The sequence below is a fragment of the Danio rerio genome, chromosome 3 (assembly GCF_049306965.1).
Source record: "Danio rerio strain Tuebingen ecotype United States chromosome 3, GRCz12tu, whole genome shotgun sequence".
Classification (NCBI taxonomy): Eukaryota; Metazoa; Chordata; class Actinopteri; order Cypriniformes; family Danionidae; genus Danio; species Danio rerio.
The window spans coordinates 43883794-43902943 of record NC_133178.1 but is presented as its reverse complement, the minus strand read 5'-3'; the positions used below and the strand labels follow the sequence as shown (position 1 = coordinate 43902943).

At 34.0% G+C, this 19150-nt stretch overlaps 1 protein-coding gene across 1 annotated transcript in view; it reads left to right on the top strand.

Annotated features, from left to right (window-relative positions):
* Positions 1 to 2646: 2646 nt before the first annotated feature.
* Positions 2647 to 19150, top strand: part of hs3st4 (heparan sulfate (glucosamine) 3-O-sulfotransferase 4) — a 214011-nt gene continuing 197507 nt past the window's right edge. Inside the window, exon 1 of the mRNA NM_001080589.2 lies at positions 2647 to 3843. Coding sequence (NP_001074058.2) covers positions 3230 to 3843 — 614 coding nt within the window. The 5' untranslated portion in view covers positions 2647 to 3229. The remainder of the gene's footprint in view (positions 3844 to 19150) is intronic.

Below are 19150 nucleotides of genomic sequence, written 5' to 3'. Positions count from 1 at the left end.
ATATATATATATATATATATATATATATATATATATATATATATATATATATATTGGATGCACCATTTAGTGCTATTGTTTCACTTCATTAAGAGAAAGTGTCCAGAAGATAAATAAACAAATAAAAGAGTGAACTAATACACGAGTGAATAAATAAATAAATAAATGACCATTAATTACAACATTATTTCATTTAAGTCACAGCTTCTACAAATGGTTCTGTTATATTTGCAATATGTTGCAATATACAATAAAGACATTCTTTAAATAAATACAATTCATGCCACATATTGATCTTTATGCTTTATAAGACCCTTGTGTACCATCAGGAACAAAATGAAGGAGAGTAAATTTTGGGGGTAAGCTTGTCCCTTTAAATACATTTAGACATTAGCACACAAAGCACTTTTGTAAGTGCACGTCAGCAATTTAAACCCCATTGAGATGTACAAACATGCAGATTTAACTCAGATGTAGCTCCTGATTTTAAACAGCCTCCAAAAACCGACCATAACAGGCTATACTGCAAAAACTCTGATTTATCAAGAAAATGGAATGCTTACTTTTAACGGATGCTCAGAGCTGGAAGCTGTAAATTCTGGGATGTGATAAATGGGGTGTTCAAAAGCAAGAGCACACATCGTACAGTTCAAAAGTCATCTGTTTATTTCCCTATAACACATGTGTCTAATACCTGGTTCATATTCAGAAGAGAAAAAGGTTCAAACTGCAAAATAAATAAATAAATAAATAAAATATCAATAAAACTGGTTCTATTTAATCGATTATTAGATGGATGGATGGATGGATGGATGGAAAGATAAAAGAGGAAAGAAAGAAAGAAAGAAAGAAAGAAAGAAAGAAAGAAAGAAAGAAAGAAAGAAAGAAAGAAAGAATGTGGTTCTATTTGATGGATGCATGGATGAATGGATGGATGGATAGATGGAAAGATAAAAGAAGAAAGAGAAAGAAAGAAAGAAAGAAAGAAAGAAAGAAAGAATGAAAGAAAGAAAGAAAGAAAGAAAGAAAGAAAGAAAGAAAGAAAGAAAGAAAGAAAGAAAGAAAGAAAGAAAGAAAGAAAGAAAGAAAGAAAGAAAGAAAGAATGTGGTTCTATTTGATGGATGCATGGATGAATGGATGGATGGATAGATGGAAAGATAAAAGAAGAAAGAGAAAGAAAGAAAGAAAGAAAGAAAGAAAGAAAGAAAGAAGGAAAGAAAAAAAGAAAGAAAGAAAGAAAGAAAGAAAGAAAGAAAGAAAGAAAGAAAGAAAGAAAGAAAGAAAGAAAGAAGGAAAGAAAAAAAGAATGTGGTTCTATTTGATGGATGGATGGATGGATGGATGGATGAATGGATGGATGGATAAAAGAAGGAAAGGAATGTTTCTTTTTAATTCATGGATGGATGGATAGATAAATAAATAAACAAACAAACAAACAAACAAATAAATAAATAAATAAATAAATAAATAAATAAATAAATAAATCAGGTATCGGATAAATCAGATTTTTTCATTTACAGGAACATTTGTTGCCTTTTTTTTCAGTGCATGACCTTAATTATAATAATTGTATGAAGCACATCTAACACATTTTCACTAGAAATGTTTGTTCTATTCAGGGAACTCTTTATGGAGGGGGGTGAGGAGACGCAACGGTATTTCCATTAGCCTATTGAATTATTCAGTGTACGTACCACAGGGATATAGCTGCGTCCTGTTATTTGTCATGTATGCAGTCACATCTATAATTGGTGCATTAATGTGATGTAATGTGCATTAAGTAACCTGTGTGTTGAGCTCAGGAAGAATCACCTGTTTTACTCTGTGCTAGTCTTTCATGGATGGGCCCTGTATCTCTCAGACCAGTAGAGAGCAGACATGAGCTGCTCTCTATAGAACAAAACTCAGAGCTTCTGTGAGAACAACTGAGTTGATATAATAGGGATGTCAGGGAGAATAAAAAAATAAATAAATAAATGATTGAATAAATAAATAAATAAATAAATAAATAAATAAATAAATAAATGCTGCTACACTATGAATGTTTATTATTTCCCATTATTGCTTTCGATTTTGCTGCTGTTGAAGGTTTTTCGAGCTGTACAAGTATTAAAAAGACCTGAAAAACAGCCCTTACCAATATTGACTAGTGATTCTGTCAGGTCAGTTTTAAACAGGAATTTAAACGTGAATTTAAAAAAAAGTGACACCACAATTATATTTATTGTATCACTATTATTTTATACTGATGATATCACACATAACAAACTTGATTTGATAATATTAAAATTCATAAATTTGCAAAAAGTAATCAGAATACAAATAATATAATTTTTTTGGAATATGTTTTGCGCATGCTACATTTTCTTTATATGTGTATGTATTTGTTTTCTTTCCTTTCCAAAATGCCGAACGCTTTCTTCCTGTTTCACGTTTTGTCGAAAGCTGTAGATGTACAGCGGCGGTCTTTTTACTGTAGTAATATTCGGGGTTTTCGGATGAGCCCACGGCTGATGCACACATCACGTCTACCAATGAACACGAGGCGTTACGGCTGCGCGCTGCGCTCTCAGCCACTGAGAGCAGTCAATGAATATTTATGGCGAGGGTGCTCACTCTCCAGCGCTCAAAGTTAGTGGATTAGCAGTGGGAGGATGACTGCGTGATACAACATCAGCACCTCGTTTGGATTAACATCCACCGTTTGCGCCAATTGCCACTCGAAATCAGCGGTGTGAAGGACAGAGGTGTCAAAACTGCACTCCAGAAGCGCTGTCGGGTGAGGACGTGCCCTGCGCATCACTTCAGAGACTTTGCCATCTCTTTGGCCCTTTTCTTCTAAGATGCCAAGACTTCCATCAGCGGCAGCAGCAGCAGCATCACCACCGCGCAGAGCCTACATCCAAGCGGGCTGCTCGTTTGGAAGGACGCCCGACCGCAGCCCATCTCATCTGCAAGTTCAGTCCGATCAATTGTGACAAAGACTGTCAGCGTCGGAATAAGAAATCGATACCCGAGACGTTCTTCTGGAATTTTAACCATCCGTTTCGCTCAAGTGAAGAGCGAGCGAGAGCGCGCGCGCCTGTGCGTGGTGCGCTCGAGCTCCTCGTCGCACTTTCAGATGTTCGCGGTGTTGATGGTGACAGATTATTGTTGTTGAGTGTCCATGCGAGACTTGGGGTGGAAACATGTCTGGCCACTTCTCTGAAAGGGTCGCTGCTATCAGAGATGGCATTTTGGTCCAGCACTTCGGTTTTTACTTCTAAAGTGCCCCGGAAGATCTTATTCATGTTCACCCTCTCCCTTTCTGTCACCTATTTGTTTTATAGCTTGATGAGCTGTTACAACTCCTTCCAGTTCCAGGAGAACTACGTGTACCAGGGGAGACTCGTGACCGAGGAGACAACTTTTGTCACGCTGAGGGAGAAACTTTACTCCAGCTCTTCGCAGGGCTACCTGGACGAGGAGTTCGTGGAGAGGACGGCGACCGAGCAGAGCCTCGCCATCTCGAGTGTGAGAAACAGCGCGGGGATCGACGAAAGGACGCCGGCATGGGCGCGAGCACAGGCGGCCACGACCAGCAGCCTATCGCGCGCTGCCGCCGCCGCCGGAGAGCGCGAGCACCTGGAGTTCAGCACCACGGACAGCGAGCTCCGCAGAGTGGTGAACTGCACCTCGGATTACGGGGAGAAAAAGCTGCCCCAAGCCATTATTATCGGAGTGAAGAAAGGGGGGACGAGGGCTCTGCTGGAAGCGCTGCGGGTTCATCCCGACGTGCGAGCCGTTGGGAATGAGCCTCACTTCTTTGACAGGAACTACGAGAAGGGTCTGGATTGGTACAGGTGCGCCTTTCACGTTTCTCTCTGTTGTGCTGCTGGGTTCATGATGACACGCAAGATGTGTGAGAGAGAAAAAAAAAGGAAAAATGGATACTAGAAATTGAGAATCTGGAGATTGGCTGTGCTTGCGATGTTTTTGATGCTTTAAAACTGTTTTTGACTTTTACAAAGCAGTTGATAAGTCAGTTGACGTACGCATTATGCACAAAAACAAACAAACACACACACATACTCATGTTCATATGTAAAACAGCCAGGAACTATATTTTAATAAGAATAATGTTGTCACATGATAACAAAATGGCTTCCTTAATGGCACTGTCTTTGATTTGATTAATATACTTTCACATATTTTATATATTTATTTTATGATTTTAATGACTTTATTATTTTACTGAAGTTAATATAATTATTTATCAATATTTCATAATTAGAAAATAAAAATGAAACACACTCTTGAAATACAAGATTGGGCCAAAATGCTGTAAATTAAATTAATACATTACCTTATTTTTTATTATTATTATTATTATTATTATTATTATTATTATTATTATTATTAGTAGTAGTAGTAGTAGTAGTAGTAGTAGTAATAATAATAATAATAATAATAATAATAATAATAATGATAATAATGATATAGTTTTACAGATCCAATCCGGCTTGGGTTTTCTTTCCTTACTTTGTAATAAAAGACACTTAAAAGACTGCATAATCTGTTTCCCATTACAGTGCTTAGTATTTTCTAAGGATTCAGACAGGATTCTGATTTAATATAAAACGTCTTATTATTTATATTAACACTTAAAATTATTAAAGGCCTTACATAACATTTAGAGAATAAGTTGAGTATGGTATTTATTTTTATTTATTTATTTTTGCCTCCAATATATTCTGATCTGGCCTGACTGAATAATCTAGGGCACCTGCTTGTCAACAACCTGTTAGCATTCCAGCATTCTACCCAATGGTACACTGACTCATTAGCCGCAGGAATCCATGAGGCTTTAAGTAACCCATCTGTACCTATTGCATTTAGGACTATCAATGCTTACTACAAACTTGGTGGTTCTTTGCTTTTATTTCTCCATTTTTGCAGTTGCTACACACAGTCAATTAGTCAGTCTACTAATACATATGTGGCAATTCAACAATGACCAAATTCCAGGCTGCCATGGATGTTTTACTCTAGCTTCAGCGTAATTACAGCAGCAGCATGACTGCTTCATTTCATGGTGGATTCATGTTCACAATCACTGCTCAGTGGAGCCAGGTGCTCTGAATGCTCCATTGAGCTCTTTCGGCTCCGGACTCCCAGGTGTGCTCAAATCACGAGCTGCTTACTCAGGTGGATGTGCTCCCAACACGTCAGCCTGCGTCAGCAAGCCATATTTCCCAGTTTATACACTCCTCTGCCACCATGCCCCATGATGCTTTGCGTGAATTATGGGAGTAATTTCAGGTAAACTGTAAAAGAAAAACAACTGGTGTCATAACTCTGCTCACAATTTATCCATCTTCAGTTTTATATTAAAATAAAACTTATAGAATTAATTAATGAATTTCAACAGACCAGGAATAATCTCTGCAAAAACATGAACCAAGCAGCAATGGATCCTCCTGTAAATTTTTTCCCAAACATTTGCCAAATAATGTTTAACAGAACAAGGAATTATATATATATATATATATATATATATATATATATATATATATATATATATATATATATATATATATATATATATATAATTTTTTATTTTATTTTTTCGATTGTGTACAGCAGGGGTAACCTATTTTTTTTTAGCCTGGGACCCCCAAAATATAAATTCCAATGACTCATGACCCTCACTATCCCCGAAGGTGGTTATAAATATAGAAACATTGCACAGAATGTGCACATACAACAATAGGAACTATATAAACATGAGCATGTTGAGAACACAAAAAAGTGCAGACGTTTAAACACTAAATCAATTTTATAGTCATTATTAATTTGTTTAGGAGATTTTAATTTGGACATCTTCTTCCATGTTCAGTTGTGGCCTCTTTTTTAATGTTTGCTAGTGCGTAAAGGTATCAAAGTTTAACATTGTGCTGTAAAATCAATCTGCTGAATCTGACTTTATTGCTGTGTCATTAATATAACATTAACAACCCAGGGGTCGCAATCCAATTGTGAAAAAAAAAAAAAAAACAAATTCAATTTTGATGGATTTTTATTTACATGTTGTTTTTAAATGTAACTATTAAATACTAAATTATCTATTTTAGGTTGTGCAGAAAAAATAATAATAGTAGTGGCCCCACATTATATGTTAGGGGTAAATATAAATTAAAAAAAAAAAAAAAACGATAAAAGAGGAAAAATCAATAGGAAAAAAATATATATATTTTGTTGAAACTTTGTAATTTTTTTTTAAAGATTTATTTATTTTAATATTTATTAGATAGAACAGTGTTTATACATGAAGCGAAGTTGGAGAGAGAGAGGGGGGGGGGGGTTAGGGTAGGGAAATGTCCTCGAGCCGGGATTTGATCTCAGGACGCCATGATGTGCACCATATGTTGACATTAACCACTAGGCTATTGCGCCGACTGTAATTTGTAATTTATTGCAATATTTTACATGAATTTAAATGTATTATATTTCTATTTATAAATATATTTGGTCACTAAAATGTTTTTTTTAAATAAATATATATGTTTGATTTATCTGTTTTGTTCAAATGCACCCAAGTACATTATATCCACTGGGAAAATGATAAACATATTCATTTTCAAACTAGGTTGTATTCGTGTATGCTGAACAATGTAGTCTGTGCATGCACTGTAACATGAAGTATATCAGCTTATTAAAATAATGCTTTATTAATTAATATTTAAATATAATAGACATATGTACAGTTGAAATCAGAATTATTACACCCAATTTTAATGTATATATATATATATATATATATATATATATATATATATATATATATATATATATATATATATATATATATATATATATATATATATATTATTTTCCAAATTTTGTTGAACAGAGCAAGGAAATTTTCACAGAATGTCTGATATCTTAAAATTTTTTTAAACACCATTTTAAGTTCAAAATTTTAGCCCCTTTAAGCTATATATTTCACTAGTCTACAGAACAAACCATTATTATACAATAACTTGCCTAATTACCCTGACCTGCCTAGTTAACCTAACTAACCTAGTTAAGCCTTTAAATGTCACTTTAAGCTGTAGATGTGTCTTGAAAAATATCTAGTGAAATATTATTTACTGTCATCATGGCAAAGATAAAATAAATCAGTTATTAGAAATTAATTCGTAAAACTATTTTGTTTAGAAATTTGTTTAAAAAAATCTGCTCTCCGTTAAACAGATTAAACAGAAAATGGGGAAAAAATAAACAGGGGGCTAATAATTCTGACTTCAATTGTATTTTTATATTTAATATTGTTTTTTTTTTTTTTTTGGTTTTTAATCTAAAAAAAAAAAAATTATGTATATATATATATATATATATATATATATTTTTTTTTTTTTTAAACTTTTTTTCAGTCCTTATTTTGGAGCCATTTATATTCATATTAATTTTAACAGTTTAAAATATAATATTGAAATGTTTCACATTTTCACACAGTGTTTTTTAGGGACAATGTAAACAACACAGTTGAAAAGAGGAATAATAAAAAGCAAAAGAAAAAATGTAACTTGTAAACAGTTGAAATCAGAATAATTAGCCCTCCTGAGTTATAAGCTCCCTGTTTTTTTCCCCTAATTTCTGTTTAACAGAGAATAAGATTTTTTCAACACATTTCTAAACATAATAGTTTTAATAACTCATTTATAATAACTGATTTCTCTTATCTTTGCTACGATGACAGTAAACAATATTTCACTACATATTTTTCAAGACACCAATACAGCTTAAAGTGACATAACTAGGTGAATTAGGTTAACTACGCAGATTACGGTAATTAGACAAGTCATTGTAAAATGGTGGCTTGTTTTGCCGACTATATATATATATATATATATATATATATATATATATATATATATATATATATATATATATATATATATATATATATATATATATATATATATATATATATATATTTTTTTTTTATTATTAAAAAAATGCTTTTATTCTAGCTGAAATAAAACAATTAAGACTTTCTTCAGAAGAAAATATATTATCAGACATACAGTAAAAATTTCCTTGCTCTGTTAAACATAATTTGGAAAATATTTAAAAAAGGAGAAAAATAAAAAAAATAAAGGGGGCTAATAATTCTGACTTCAACTGTGCATTTATGTATAAACAATTTTGTTAATAAGAGGCTCTGTTTTGCCATTAATACAACTAAACAAAACTTAATCCCAACGTCTTTATCTATGTTCTCAATCATATAAGTAAATACAGATGTGCAAAAAAAAAAAAAAAAAAAATGGATACATCCTAACCACAGCAGGCTTTAGCAAACAACCAGGCTGAATGCTATTCTACAAAGACCAAAGCATTATTCAGCCAAGCAGTTATACCTATGGTGCCGAAAACACTCATAGAAAAACCATCTGATGGCTAGAGAGTGATTTGTTTTGAGCATTTTAAGCCATACTGTGGCTTGTGCTGGATCTGCTTGCTTTGGGCTGTGAGCTTTGGGGCAGTGCAACATCTGCCGCAATTCACTTCAGAGCGAGCCTGACATCGTAACATTCGTTCATTTGGCCGGGTGTTAATGTGAGCAGTTTCATTACGCTGCCTGTGTGGGGCTCATTAGACCAGGGGGTGACAAGCTTACATAAATAACACCTAAGAGTGCTTGTGTGTTTTAGTGTCGTCGAGGCCGGGAAAAAAAAAATCCCTTAAGCGGCCTTAAATTTGTTTTCACATGCGCTTGACGTAAAGTATGGCTTACAGGAATATCACAGTCACTCTGATGGGAGTAGATGTGAAATATGTTACTGCGCCAAACGAGAGGCTCAGTGTAGCAAGACATTATTGTTATTTGGTGTGACGATAAAAAACTGGACTTTTGATGTGATGACTTGAAATGTTGCAACATAAAATTAGCATTTGGGTATTAAAATGGGCTTTTGGAGTCAATTTTCTCACCAAACGCCTGCAGAGTGATTTGCATTCGTAAAAAAGTGGCTCATCTCATACTTGGCTGTGGCGGTAAAGATTAAATATGTGAAACGTGTACGGTAGTTTAAAAATGTTAATAATTTGCATAGGTTAATGATATAGTAGGCTGAAAGAGAGCCGTTGTTCATTACTGGTGTTGTTTTGGTGTCACTGAGATAATATTTTTAATTAACATCTAAGGTAATTGTTATTTTGTTATGTTTTTATTTAAGTTAGAGGAATTTATTTATTTATTTATTTATTTATTTATTTATTTATTTATTTATTTATTTATTTATTTATTTATATATTTATTTATTTATTTATTTATTTATTTTAAATTAATTAATTTGTTTAACAATTTTCCTTCCGCTTAGTGCCTTATTTAACAAGGTCACCGCTGTGGAATGAACCATCAACTTTTTTGGCATATATTTTACGCAGTGGATGCCTTCCCAGCTGCAACCCAGTACTGGGAAACACCTATAAAAGTTTTGTATTGATACACACACTCATACATTACGGCCAATTTAGTTACCACGATTCACCTATAGCGCATGTCTTTGAACTGTGGGATAAACCGGAGCACCTGGAGGAAACCCGCATAACCACAGGGAGAACATGCAAACATGCAGTTCAATACAAATAAGAAAGAAAAAGTATAAAAAATATGAAATTTTTATATAAATCACTCATTAAAGAAAAGTTCCCAAATTTCAGCTGTTTTTAAGCCTTTTTTTACAACAGAGATAGAAAAAGTTTCTAAATAATACTGCATTTCAGTAAGCAAGTATGGTTTGTAAATGAACATTTATGTATATACAATTTGAAGTCATAATTATTAGCCCCCTTAAAGTTTATTTTTTTTAATATTTCCCAAATAATGTTTAACAAAGCAAGGAAATTTTCAGAGTGTGTCTAAAAACATTTTTCATTCTGGAAAAAAAGTCTTATTTGTTTTTATTTCGGCTAGAATAAAAGCAGATTTAATTTTTTAAAAAACGATTTTAAGGTCAAAATTATAGGCCGATAGTCTACAGAACAAACCATCATTATACATTAACTTGCTTAATTACCCTAACTTGCCTAATTAACCTAATTAACCTAGTTAAGCCTTTAAATGTCACTTTAAGCTGTATAGAAGTGTCTTGAAAAATATATAGTCAAACATTATGTACTGTCATCATGCTAAAGATGATCAGTTACTAGAAATGAGTTATTAAAACTATTATGACTATAAATGTGTTGAAAAATATCTTCTCTCCATTAAACAGAAATTGGGGAGAAAAAATAAACAGGGGGGCTAATAACTTCAACTGTAAATTTTCTTGTCATGTAAAGGCTCTGTTTTGCAATTAACAAAATCTTTATTAATGTTCTTAATTACATAAAAAGGACAAATATTTCCACAGTAAATTAGAATTACTGCATAGCCAAAAAAAAAAAATAAAAAAAAAATAATAATAATAATAATAATAATAAAATTATACAAATAAATAAAAATACTAACTATAATAGAATAGTGACTCAGGGTTTTCCTTACAAAATGAACAGTTTTGTATCAATAAATGTTTTATTGTATTTTATAAAAAAAATATATATTATTATTTTTTTGACTGGATGTGTATAATGGATAATTCTAAACAAAACATCTCTTATTAAAAATCATTCAAAAATCTAAAACTTTTATAATGACACAGGGGAGAGACAGTGACATATTCTTTTGTTTAGTTGAACTGCCTCTTTTAGATGCACAAGAGCTCTCAGATGGCTTAACAAATATTCTATTCACAATGACACAATGCTTTTCCATGTTGAATCCATCATGAATAAATATGCAGTGGTGTAGCCTTTTTGGATTAGATTTGCTGGGCATATCTATCAGGAGGTAGTCTCCGCAGTCTTGAAATATGACGGCACTCCTCCTTTACAGCCTGACGCGATGTTTAAAAGGCTTGTCAGGGAGGATCGGATGCTCAGTTAAACTCCCGTCTGCTTTTAAAAGAAGCCTCACTTTCACTGAGTGGGTAATGCGTTGCCTCTGTCAAATAATAATAGCTCGGCATCATTAGACGAAGCGCACCACTGTTGGGGTCCACTCTCAGATTAAAGCAGTGTGGGAAAGCAAAAAAATAAAAAAAAAACACAGCATTAAAGCTGAAGTGTGTAATTTTTGTGCAGTGTTAAAAAAAAATCAGCTAAATGTGCAGAGACAGCTCTAAGGAAAGCATTTGTTGGGGAAAAAACATTGCTATTTTATTTAAACAGGTCGAGAGAGAGAGAGAGAGAGAGAGAGAGTGAGAGAGAGAGAGAGAAGTATATAGGAAACATGTTTGGACACATTCATTATGTTTGCATTTATTTGATGAATGAAATAGCACAATGATTACAGTTATTACTACGAAAAAACAAACAAACATGTTTTTTGTTTATTATAATTGAGTAATTAGAAATATAAAAAGTGGCTAGCTATCTGCAAGTCTCACATGGTCGCCCACTGAAGCTAAGCAGGGCTGCGCCTGGTCTGTACCTGGATGGGAGACCACATGGGAAAGCTAGGTTGCTGCTGGAAGTGGTGTTAGTGAGACCAGCAGGTGGCTTTGTGTGGTTTGTGTGGGTCCTAATGCCCCAGTACAGTGACAGGGACTCTATACTGCTCATTGAGTGTAGTCTTTCAGATGAGACGTTAAACTCAGGCCCCAACTCTCTGGTAGTCCTTTAAAAAAAAGAGTAGAGGTTTAACCCTAGCATCCTGGCCAAATCTGGCCTCTGTCCATCATGGCCTCCTAATAATCATAATTAGCTTTATCACCTCTCATCTCCTCTCCACCAATCAGCTGGTGTGTGGTCGTCTCATCAACCAGGTGGATGGTGCACACTGGTGGTGGATGAGGAAATTCACCACCAGTGAATCCACCCCCCAATGTGTAAGTGCTTTGAGTGTCCAGAAAAGTAAGGCATTATTATTATTATTATTATTATTATTATTATTATTATTATTATTATTATTATTATTATTATTATTATTATTATTATGCTCTTGTAAGATCTGTTCATGCTCCTGTTTAGGGGTGGATATTAATCCCAATATTCATTTCTAAATTAGATGTGCATTGATTGATTGATTCATTAATTGATTCATTCATTCATTCATTCATTCATTCATTCATTCATTCATTCATTCATTCATAAATCAGTGGGTCTTCCTTTTATTCTTGTACATTCTTAGTGTTTGTTTTTGTATATCTAACAAATTCACCACTCTTTGAAATCTGGCTGCATCACTTCTGAAATGAAAAGATTGTTAATTTCAGGGATGGGTGGTATTTATGATAGATATACGGATTTCAAATATAAAAATTGTATTTTGTTATTTGTATTTGATAGGGTCTATGAAAATGCCTTCATATTAGAAATTATTATTATGGCTTAATAAAGAAAAGCTGCTGCTATCAAATATAGTTTACTTCATATTTAACAATGAAGGGCTTGATTGAATAGGCCTATTCATAGAAGATTTTTGCAAAGTAGGTCCATACCTACTGACCCAGCCGATGGTCGAACCAGCAACCTTCTTGCTGTAAGGTGATTGTGCTATCCACTGTGCTGCCATGCTGCCCTGGCTGCTCTATTTTGTAGCTCATTTTGATACATGTAAAATTGAGGTATTTGATATTTTATTTTAAAAGACATTTCAGTGTATTTCTGCCCATTCCTGGTTAATGTGTTGTGTAAGAATTATTGTAACCATGCTTCGAAACCATTATTGAAATGCTCTAATGACATACATAAAAAAAATGTCACACATAAATAAACCATTACATTTTTCTTAAACACATTACTATAAGCTATAATTGTGCAGCAAATGAGAATTATCGTATGGTCTCTTTTATTTTATTTTTTTCTATAGTTATACACTGTATCGAAAAATTATAAATATTGCATGTATGCAGATAAAGTAGGATATTTACATACTAACATATTCAAATTATTATAAATAATTATTAGTTAATTGTTAATACACAAGTTCTGTCTTAGTTATATGCTGTAATATAGTATATAATATAATATAATATAATATAATATAATATAATATAATATAATATAATATAATATAATATAATATAATATAATATAATATAATATAATATAATATAATATAGTTGTTTATATGTGCTGTATTAACAGAGTTGCACAATAACTTCCATGTAGTGATCACCTACATTTGCTGTATAGAATCTACTGTATATGTTGCATATGTGCTTAAAAAAGTAAGACGCTTTCAGCATTTTCCAGTGTCCTCTGATCTGTTATTTATTCATTCTATTCAATAGTCCTACACACAGTATTCAAAGCCGGAGATCCTTCAGCTATTTGACCTCAGGAGAGTTTTTCCATCTTTGTGTCTGGTCATGAGTCTGTAAAAAGAGTTGGCCTTTCAAAAGCTAGCAAAGAATCAGCATTGCCTACACCAAGGTCTCTTCCTTTTTTGTTAGAGATAAAGTACATTCTGATCAATGAGCGCTATACACCGTTGAAGCCCACGCATTGTTCTTACACTGTACAAAACTACACAATGAAGCGCTCTAATTTCACCACCTATTTATTCCCTGGCGATCCTTGCTTCCTCCCAAGGAGTGGAACTTCAGAAAATCTTCATCGTTACAACTTTTTGTTTCAAAGTTTAAAGGGAGATTAAGGGTTAAAGACAAGTTAGTTCAATTAACGGAATCTTGTTTGCCCTCACAGTTTTGAGGTCTGCATCTGATTGGTTAAAATTTAAGTGATTTCAGTGAAATGCGTTTTGTTATTTGCTTGAAACAATGTTGTTGTGATGTTTCTAGTGGTGTGTCATTTGTTTGGCTGGCATGCTAGGAACCACTTCTTACACTGCATCCAAAATGGCCGACATGCAAAAAAGCACATTTTATGGGAAGGAGAGAGGCATGTAAAATTTTGCTTTTTAATTATTTTTTTTACTATTATTATTACATTTATATCTGTTTGTTAAATTGTCAGGGACAATACATTTAGCTTTTAAAGCTGTTAACTTGTTTGTGTTTCAAAATATCATCTTTTTTTTTTTTTAATGTGCACTATAGTGGACACCAGGACTACTGTATCTTAATGTAATTAAAGACTGCATGTTATAGGAGGCAGAAGCAGAGAGGATTCTTCATAAGATAGTTGAGGGAGACTCTGGTTTATAGTCTGACAATCAGAAAATTAGAGAATAAGAGACAATTAGAAAATGACAATCAGTTTTAAATCACTTATATTTTAAATTTGTTTTGGATTAACATCACCTCTTTTTTTTATTAGTTCGGCTCTCTTTCAGACATATCTGTTTCAAACAAAAGGGGAAAAAATGGCTTTTGTTTTGTTATTGTTACATTAATATTGGATTAATATCCCTTTACAGCCATATCCTGTACAGTTTTACTGTCCGAGTGGCGGTCGTTTCAAACTAAAATGGTCCTGTGGTCCAAGAAATAAAGAAAAAAAAAAAGAAAGAAAAATTATTTGGGTCTCAGGTGGATAAATCAGGTTAATAATACTGACTGTGTGTGGATAATATTTGATGTTTACTGTGTATATTTTTAAAAGCTTTAAAAAAACCTGAAGGAAATTAACTAGGAAATTAGTTTAAGTAGGCTTTTATTGTCATTTTAACAATAGCTTAGTACACAGTGAAACGATACAATGAATACAATTCTAGGACCAAGGTGCTACATCAAACAACATATATTGACAACATAATACAGAACTACACACTATTTTAAACATTTAGAAGAATGAAATAAAATAAAATAGGATACCAAAATAAAAATAACCAAATAAGACATTACAGACAAGACAGGACAAGAGAAGACAAGGACAGTAACAGTAACACCGACCAGAACACTAGGCATGCTGTGCAAATATTGTATCAAATATAAATACTGTACAGGTAAACATTTGTTATTGAGGTACACATGTTGTACAGAGCAGTGTAAAAATAGTAGTTGTGCAAACATTGCAAATATAGCAACCTGTAGTTGTCCGTTAATTTTGTTTGTGTGTGTGTGTATTAGACCAGTTTTTTCATGTCGCGTGTCAGTCATGGACTTTGTGTTGGTATTGGCCAGTAAAACAACACGGAGGATCAGTTTACAGTTCAACTAAAGAATGAACATTATTTGCTGCTGTACAATGGCAATAAATAATAAATGTTTATAAATACAGTATTGTCCTTTTGAGGGGATAGTTATTCTGTTATTCTTCAATTATTTATATTTATCTTTTAATATGCAGACAGTATGTCCATTTATTGTTAACATCACTTCTATTTAGTATATTTAACAATGAATGAAAATAAGAAATCTTGACGATTCGCTTAAATCAAGATACTCAAAACATTATATTTCAGATTTACTAACTAATTAATCATTTAAAATTCTCAGATTTTTACTGTTTACAATGGGATGGGAAGTACAAACAGTAAAAAAAAAAAAATACTGTTTGGGTGATGAAACTGTATGTGTTTTGGGCATTATGTAAAGGATGTTCAGTCTATACAGTTTTCATGAATACTTGAAGAGGTCAGATGCAAGTGCCATCCACAATTTTCTTCCACGATGAGCAGTTTTCTCTACCTCTTGTTAATGTTATCTTATGTTAAAATCGGTAGAAAAAACTATTCTTTGCCATAAAAGTGAAATTACTGAATAAAAAAAAAAAAAAACTAAGAGCTTGAGAAAAATGCTTATTTTAGATGAAAAATTCAGATGGCACTTCAGTCTATACAGGACTATTTTTATGTAGACATGTAATGCTTCTTTACAAAGTTACATTATCAGCTACTGGCCTGGCATGCATTATATAAGATGTTCATGTTGCGGATCCATGTGAATTAGAATTGTTAAAATAATTGTATCTGTTCTACATAAATCTTTATGTTTTCTTGTGTGTTTGTCTTATCTGTTTGTAGTAGTGGGAACATAAGTATTTTGACACATTTTGATTCAGCTATCAGAACTTGATGTAGATGATAAACCTCTGCGGTTTCTTAGATATGACACCTGTTTGATCCAGCAGAAAACTTCAAACATACTCTACAATTACACTGGCTTCGGTAACACTTTACAATAACATTCATTAGTTAATGCATGTACTAAAATGAACTAATCATGAACAACACTTGTACAGCATTTATTAATCATAATTAAGCATTAACTAATGCATTATTAACATTCAAGTCCATGCTTGTTAACATTAGTTAATCCACCATGAGTTAACATGAACTAACAATGAACAACTGTATTTTCATTAACTAATGTTTATTAACATGAATAAATACTGTAGTAAATGTATTGCTCATTGTTTGTTCATGTTAGTAAATTAATTACTTAACATTAACTAATGAACCTTATTGTAAAGTGTGACCCTGACTTCTTCATAATGTGGCTCAAAAAACTAAAGTTAGAAGAAAATAAATGAAAAGAAAAATAGCACTATTGCACTATTTGTTTGCAGATGTCACTCTCTTTGATACTTGCATATCTAATGCAATGGAGTTCAAACGTTTTTAAGTGCAGCTTAAGTGTTCTTAAGACCACCGAGTGTAGCGAATCGTCTGTGGGCTTGTGAGTAGCATGAACAGCATGCAGGCTTGATTCTTTCACGTCAGAAACGGTGACACAAGCCTGTGACAGGAGGAACGACTAGCAGACGCAGATCCACTGCTGAGCAAAGCAGGACAGAGCCCAAATCCAGCGTTTATCCCTTGTTTACCTTGCCTCAGCACGCAGCGCAGCAGCTCAAACCCGACTCTCTCCTCCTGACTGCTGGCTGGAAGCTGTACTGCCTCCAAACTCGAGCTGGATGGCATCTCTCGCCCCAGCTCTTGCACCTCCCTGGGACGCCCCAATCTGCCTGCTTCTGATAAGCCTCCGCCAAGGCGTGCAAGGACGCACCTCTGGGTTCTCGGATGCCAACGCGGCAGTCGTGGAATTAAACTTTTTAATTAGCAGCATGCCCCTGTGCCTGTCGAGAGCGAGTGGACCGCTGCAGTCAGGTTTGTCTCATCTCCCCTATTTCCACTTAATTAAATTCACCAACACAAGAGAGTCCAGTGGCTGCAGGAGCGTCTACCCTGCCACTTCACAAGTTTATCACCTTTTCTGTCTTCTTTCATTGTGAAGTGCTGAAGTGGGATTTTCGCAGACATTAGCTAATGTTTCCATCCACTTATTTTTTTGCGCATTTTATAATATTGCATGAAAAAAAAAAAAAAAAAAAAGCTTAATTGAAATGCCAATATGGACATAAATGTTGAAACTGCATAAAAACTGAGTAGGATAAAGTACTATTAAAGAAACTATTCTATACTATTAAAGAGTACTATTCATTCACTGAATAAATCCCAGCATGTGCATCAAAAGAGTCATGTGATTTTGTTTTAGCAGATAATGCCAAAACAAAAAAGAGCATGATGGACAAACAAGCATCTAAAATGTTGTCTTGGTCATTCTAAAATGCTTTAGCCCTGGGGTGTCCAAACTCGGTCCTGGAGGGCAGATGTTCTGCAAAGTTTAGCTCCAACCCCAATCCGACTCATAGCCAAGTTCTTACTAGGCTTTCTAGAAACATCCTTGCAGGTGGTTTGAGGCAAGTTGGAGCTACAATCTGCATGACACTGGCCCTCCAGGACCGAGTTTTGGACAGGAGCCTTAGTCAAAGTCTATCATAAAAAAGCTGTTTTGAGCATCTGCGCTGCCAAAGAGTGCTCTCGTGCTTGTAAAAGTCAATATACATTCATTGTATTCTTTTTTTTTTTATTGCATGTACTTTATTCAACTCGGGCTCATTCTGATTAAAGGTGCAGTAGGTGATGGTCTTCAGAAGCATTTTTTGTTGTGCTGTTTGAAAGTCTCTTCACAGTCCAATAGTACTACAGTAATAGATCCAAATGTGTTTATATGTATTTTTATGTTCTGGGTAAAAGATAAAACAAAAAAAAAAATGTTCATCCAATTAAATATTGTCGGACCGACCATAATTCTGATAAGCAGCTCAGACTGTCTGTCAGCAAATGTAGATTCGGACTTCTGTACAACTGTTCATGCAGATCAGCCATTCGCGCGTGCCCGTCTGCATAAGCGCCGCGCGGTCACGAGACAGACCGGGAGAAATCAAATGCTGAATTAAAACTTTAAAAAACCTGAATCAATATTGGACTTACTTTAGCACGCTGGAGGAAGGACGACACCATGGCTGAAGTATTACTGTTAGACAGGTAATGTTCTGTTTTAAAACTATTTTAGTCAGGCTAAGCTTATGTTAGATTGTGTTCTGTTATGAATGACTTACATGCACAGACGTGTAGTTCAGTCACTGACATCTCCAGGTGAAAGATTGATGTTATTATTTTCAGTTTCATAAGGTCCTTTTACAGCATAAATAATGTATATTTATATTTATTTTAACAACAAAACATCAGTAAATAGCGCTAATCCGCCTAACCTGCTTTATTGAGCTGAAGTTGCTTTTATATTCACATTGGGTCATTTTTGCACAATGACAGCCTTCCTATACTGTTTACCATGCTACTCTGAGTATTCGCTCTGAAATAGCATGTGAATGTTCCTAAGTAATAAATGTAATTCCTGACTAAACACTAACTAATTGGCGAATGACATGAACTAGTGGGTTGTCTATCTGCTGTTGTGACGCGGTGCAAGCGCTCGCGATTTCAAAGGGTGTGGCTTTGAATCACAGTCCCTCCCCGCTGTCCAATGATAATATGCTAAGCGGTTAGCATTTTGGCAGATCACCTACTGCACCCTTAAGTACCATTATATACATTTCCTGAGGGCCAGATACGTCCTAATAGCTACGTTTTTAGCAGTTTTGGTTTTTGCGAATCTGCCAGAGGTTGCTGTGTAAAATTGTGGAGATCTCAAATTTCGCTCACGGAATATCACCATTAGCACCTGGTCATTTCACGTAAATCGACCATTGGCCACTGTCGACTGACTGACATAAGGACTGACCAATCCCCCCATACTGCGCTTAATTTGTAAATTGTGAGTTTACGGAAAAGATCGGGGTAACGTATCCGGCATGTTATGAGGCAGTCATGTCATGAGGAAAGAACGGTGTCACAGACATAAATGA